The sequence below is a fragment of the Carassius carassius genome, chromosome 19 (genome assembly GCF_963082965.1).
Source record: "Carassius carassius chromosome 19, fCarCar2.1, whole genome shotgun sequence".
Classification (NCBI taxonomy): Eukaryota; Metazoa; Chordata; class Actinopteri; order Cypriniformes; family Cyprinidae; genus Carassius; species Carassius carassius.
Genome location: NC_081773.1, coordinates 21,111,422 through 21,117,399, shown reverse-complemented (window position 1 = coordinate 21,117,399; position 5,978 = coordinate 21,111,422). Strand labels below are relative to the sequence as shown.

At 35.6% G+C, this 5,978-nt stretch overlaps 1 protein-coding gene across 1 annotated transcript; it reads right to left on the bottom strand.

The window, feature by feature from the left end:
* Window positions 1-1,036: 1,036 nt before the first annotated feature.
* Window positions 1,037-5,304, bottom strand: LOC132095359 (mitochondrial pyruvate carrier 2-like). The gene is made up of 5 exons (XM_059500262.1): window positions 4,967-5,304; window positions 3,989-4,029; window positions 3,815-3,899; window positions 3,615-3,726; window positions 1,037-2,739 (listed from the first exon to the last, which is right to left on the bottom strand). Exons 1-5 carry the CDS (start codon window positions 5,064-5,066, stop codon window positions 2,682-2,684), a joined length of 396 nt encoding a protein of 131 aa, XP_059356245.1. The 5' UTR covers window positions 5,067-5,304; the 3' UTR covers window positions 1,037-2,681.
* Between the last annotated feature and the right edge of the window lie 674 nt (window positions 5,305-5,978).

Genomic DNA, 5,978 nt, shown 5'->3' with positions numbered 1-5,978 from the left:
GGCTGCCCTCTACTCTAAAGTGATACCACAGTCGACATTTTCAATTATTAACAGGTTTCCTGAGACCAACAACGTTTCTTGACAACCTAATCTTTTGTCTAAATGTCATTTTGTGGATGTGGTTGTATTTATTTGCTGGCTAGCAGTGAAGAGGTCGTAAGTGAGTCATCAAGCAATTGTAAATTGGTGGGAGAGGCAGGGTTAGTCTTTCGTTTCAACATAGCTTTGAGTTACACATGATTTCCAAGTGGTTTGGTTTCTTAAAAACATCTTTACATTTGGATTACTTTGTTGGTTTTTTGTTTACAGAACTTCTGATTACGCTTGTGGAAAATGAGAGGAGGAGAGGGAGGGAGCTGTATTGATTATATTGTATTGATGGAAAGAGTTTTGTGTCCAGTTGTGTCTTAATGTTTTTTTTTTCTAAAAAAAGTAAGTTTTTTCTAATTGTGTGCCTTTGGACCTAAGTAAAAAAACAAAAAACAAAGACCCATCTCTTTTCTCTTTATTTTACAGAATGGCAACTTGAGACAGATTTATATTATACATAAATTTACACATGTATTTGATAATGTAAATATTAGTAATAAACTAAATTGCACTATTTCATGTTTCATTTACCTTATAAATATTGACATTTACTGTGTGTGTGTATGGGTATACCTAGTACTTTACCTGTCTAGTCTACTTAATATACTATTTTCTTAAACTCTGTGGCTATAATTTTTCACAAGTATGCAGTTAAATAGCCGCATCCCTAAAGTTTATGACACACCAAGCCGTTTGAAAATCGGTTGAAAATTGAGCAAAATATAGTTATTTCAGCACTACATGCACAATAGACTTTAATGTTATAACTGGACGAGCGGTCCTGTCCTAAGATGGCCGCCGTGTGACGTCGTCGGGTCCCATTGGCTCTCAGCGCCGGTAAGCTATCTAGCCTTTCTATACATGTCTATGGTTCAATGCACATTTTGGTGCCATGTATAAAAATGCATACTATGAGCAGAGGAGTAATATGGTAGTGTGATACTCCTTAACTGTTTCAAATAAGTACTTTATGTGATTTATTGATAATGGTGGATGAAGATGAATAACTAGTGCACAGATGAAACGTACACTTGATTATAAGGCCAACATGCTTATAATAATTTGATTTTAATATTACTTCATTTTGATGTTAATCAAAAATTCACAATATTACAGTTCAGTTCAGTGAGTATTTTGTAATGCATGGGTTTCTACGAAAACAATTTCATGTCATGAATATGTAAAAAGTGAAAAAATGTAAATAAAGAAAATAAAATGCATTACAATTGCCTAATAGATATTTCCTAAGATATGCATTTAATTAAAGAGATTTTCCAAAATTTATTTGGAGACATTCTGATAACAGTATGACAGAAGCAAAGTGAAGAAATTCATTCAGTGGCAAGAATTATGACAGTAACTCAAGTATATTGGATGGAAAACACCTTTATCAAGATGCATCTGAATCTCAAGCCTTTTAAAAAATTTACAGTCATACTAATATGAATATTAGGGCTGTCAAAATAGCTGAAAAGCTAAATTAAAAATTTTTACTTAAATATTATAAAAATTCGAATTATATTCCAATTTAAAATGCATAATTTCAGTTAGGGTGAAGAAAAGCTTTTGGCTTCTTTCCTGAGGCCACAAGAGGGTGCAACGAGCAAAATATTACTAATACACGTTTATTCAAAGCATTAAAATACATGACTGTGAAAAAATAAAATAAAAAAAATAAACCATAATATTTAAAATAATGTTTATGAACCAATTATAATTAATTACGTTGCTTAAAGAACTATAAACAAAACAGCGTCATGTATATATGCATAGTTAAATAAAAAGAGCGGAAAGCCAGTCACACATTTTTTCATTTAAAAACATGAGATGTAGTGAGATGGGGAACAAAAACCCTCCATAAAGTCTCGAGATATGTTTTTAAAAAGTTGAACTTACATTAATTTTACATTTTTTTCTAAACATGCGGCTCTCTTGTGCGAGACGCGAGTCCCTCTAGAAACTGTGCAAAATATGCGTTCTGTGTGAATGGCTTGGTTTTAGTTTTGATGTAAACAAGATCTTCTCCACATTTGTGTTCTTTTCTTCTTCTTTTTTTCTAGTGGCTTCAACTGGATAGGCTAACATAAACCTTATAATGCAATGACATTTACATCGTCATCGCATCTTGTGCACCACTGATAAAGGTCAAGTATACTTCGGCCATACAAAAGGTGAATGATGAGACAGAAGTGGTACTGCGTGTCGGGCTAGTCCACACGGCTGTTGGCGAGACGGAACGGAACATGGACTGTGAAGTATACCCAGGGCTTATAAGGCAGCCTCCTCAATCCACACCTAAAATTCTAATGCAACGAATGTGGATTTTTATTTTAAATTCGACGAATATTCAAAGTTCAATTTTTTTTGTTGTTGACAGCCCTAATGAATATGTAACATTGTGTGCGTTATTAACAACCGTATTAGTTGTTGCTATAGGTACTAGTGGCACGGGACAATGACCTGAACTCTAAAAGAATCAGATCTCTGTTCATGAAGAAAGTATGTGGAGGCTCTACTGGAGGACTGTTGATGGAGGGGAAGTTTCTGGAGTACCAGTCGAGGAGAGTCCCTTTCAGTCCTCTGGATGCCCTTTACACAGCACTGGAAGCCTGAGCTTCTTCCTCCTTTGCCTTCTGTTCCTGGTTATACCTGAGGGGAATAAAGAGCTCATATATATCGAAAATCCCCCAACTTGGTCACACAACTAAATTACAAAATAAGCTGGAAGACCCGGACTGCTTTATTGCAACCTTGTTAAAGTTAGCAGCAGATAAAATGTGGAAAAAGTTGTTCTTTAATGGCACAACAGCAATAAAGCATACCGTTTTATAAAGAGGGTGTAAAATGGTCATGGGAAAAAAATATTAGTGATTTAATAATAATAATAAAAAAGTACACTTCAAGTGGGAAAACATAATATATAAAAATACCATTTTAGGTAACAGAATTAGACTATGCAGCAGTTTCCTTTAATAAGCTCTTTTATTATATACACATCTACACAGCTGGCGCCCCTGTGTCCTACTTGGCATGAAATGGAAGCTACGTTCCTCTTTTCTACGCTATTATGATGAATATCCAAGCAAAACGGCTGCTTGGACAAATTAAAAATTATTGTAGGGCATTATTATTTGCTTTTGCTGTGATTTCATTTGAGTGACAGATTGTTGGAGGGGAGAAGTTGTTGTCCCGCCCTCGCAACAGTGAACACGTCATCAGAGAAGAGAACAGGTTTCAGTGCAAGGTGGATGAAAGGTTATTTGATTAAATATTACAAAGGCATGTGGATTCAAAAAAATTTGCACAGATATAATTTACAATAATAATAATAATATAAAAAATTGACTTGAAGTTTCACTTTTTTGTCACAGCCACTGACAGATCTGATTGACAGATGTGAATGACGTGATAGATGGCTTCTACGCAAGTTTCGATGCACTTCACTGCCAGACGGTTTGTTTTGCCTGTTTCCCCATTTATGTGATTTTATTTCATGTATTGTGTAGGTGAATGAGAGTACTCACTTCCATATTCTGTAGAGCTGTGATATTCCTGCACCTCCAACAAAGAAGTTTACAGCAAAGAGATTCCAGTTCTTGGGTATAATAACCAAGGAATACCTGGACCAAATAAGACCTGAAAAACAGAGAGTGCGGGAGATTGGCAACTTTGAATTGTTCAGGGTTTTAATTTTTTAAAGAATTGGTTACTGTGTGAGATATACCTGTGGCTGTCAACACAGCAGATTGGGAGGGACTGAGTTTCTCTGCTGGACGGGTCATGTCTGCTAAGCCAGCTATGACCAGACTCTGTGTGAAATCAGAAATGTAACAATTATATATATAATTGGATTTTTTTAAATCCAAAGAACATCCAGATCCTGTGTTATTAATCTTACCCATTTAAACATTGGTGCCCAGAAGAAAACAGTCTTTGGACCTAAACAAAGAGCACATCAAAACAGTTAAACTCATGTTTGACAGGTCAAATGTTCACAGAGTATGTGTGTTATTGTGACAGCAACCAGGTGTTTCAACATACAAAACAGTACAAAAAAAGTACTGACACAGACGAACATTTTGGGTGATTTTTTTTTTCTTGCCAATACATTTTTAGGCTGTGTTTTTATAACAAATATGTATAATATCTTTCTAAAATATGAAGGTAAATGTACATGTTTTTTTACAGCAATGAAGTACACAGACTTGAACCTGCATGTCTGTAAGCTGAAGGCACTGATGACTAATTGATTTTCAATAAGAAATACAATATACAATTGCTGATGGTACAAATGTTTAACCAATTATGGATTATTATTTGTAAACAATCAGTGTTTAAATATTCAACATGACATGTCAGTCAACCTTTGCTTATCAACATTATATTTATTGTACCACAAATGACTAGAACTATAAACAATTTAACTCCCTTTAGATAGCTCATGTGAGATTATTAGAACTGAATTTTTTTTTCAGTAATTCATAAAACAGATAATATTGCCTAGAACGATCAAGGGAGATAATATTGCCTAGAACGATCAAGGGCACTTTACACAAATAGAGTACAGTACAGAATTTTTTTCCCCCTTGTCATTACACATCAAGCAGCTTCTTAAAACATGGTTTATATCTAAAACCTCAATTCCATTCTAAGCTGTGCATCCAAATAAATTAATTATGATATATTCGTGCACCAAGTTCATTAGTACCATTATTTTAAAGCACTGGAGTCGCTTTGTTTTTTGACTTTAAACAATGAGACAAAAAACACCTGTTCAGGTGGCAGTGTCTATGGCTGCACCGTCACTTCAGTCAAGAGGTTAACAGGATCAGTTTCAGTGACAAATAAGCTGTCATGCTAACAACATTTATGTTACCTGCAGGGTGGTTATAAATGGGTCTCAGTTTAGCCGGCAGAATATGCTCGATCCTGTCGAGGACTCTGTGGTAAGAAGCTCTCAGCCCCACCATAGCCATGACTGCTCAACAAGCTAAATGCTACCACTGTGCGCACGAAAATACCGCTGAAGACGTGCAGAGCAATCTGCCGCTATTGACCCGTGATGTTCCCAAAAGGCAAGAGCCCGTAGTCAGGAAAACAAGACCTCTGGACGAGCAATAAGTAGTCCTATAACGTCTACGTCATTGTCCGACTTTCGACCTTGATAATGCAGTTTACTGCTATGTTGTCTCCACGCCTGTTTCACACATTCTCCATGCAGTCCGCGTGCGTTACGTATGTGGTCCAGAAGCATCATGGACTCATTGTGCTTTCACACAGGACGCGTGCGTTTGCAGTCCGCTGCTGATCCTTGGCTGTTTATTCCACAAACACAACATTTATATATTATTTTGATTTCAAATCATGTAAAAAAAAATATTAATAACAAAAAATGTCATCATTGTGACGCTTTTATCAGACCACTAACAGTTCATAATCATGTGAAACTCAATACATTTAAACAACGTATTATTCATGCATTTGACTTATAGGTTTGTACTGGACAAGCAAACAGCATAACATTTAAACACAACAATTAGCCTAATTTTCTTGTTAGGATATCGCAAATATTTACAATTAAAACCCCACTGACAGAAACGGTGGACTCTCGTGCCTTTTGCATTTAAATCTTTATTACAAGCAATCCCACGGGTCTTAATGAACTTTGTTTTTCTGCCTCCATAAAAGTGCATATAGTATGTTGCCTTGTTTATCTAAAGGTGCTCTTTTTCTTGTTTTAAACCTAGCAAAAAACCTATGTGTTGAGTGTGAAACACAGTAGGCTTTAATTAGTATACTGTACCTTTATTGTGAAATTACTGCTTCTCTTTCAAACATAAGTTTCGATGTCTCACTATGGGATACGCCCCTTCCGCGTATTCCTCAGA

Bases quoted from the DNA above. Each gene is read 5' to 3' on its own strand.
- LOC132095359 (XM_059500262.1), bottom strand. From the start codon at position 5,066: ATGGCTATGGTGGGGCTGAGAGCTTCTTACCACAGAGTCCTCGACAGG. The intron at 4,030-4,966 runs GTAACATAAATG...CTCTTTGTTTAG, and splicing joins CATTTATAACCACCCTGCAG to GTCCAAAGACTGTTTTCTTC. The intron at 3,900-3,988 runs GTAAGATTAATA...GATTTCACACAG, and splicing joins GGGCACCAATGTTTAAATGG to AGTCTGGTCATAGCTGGCTT.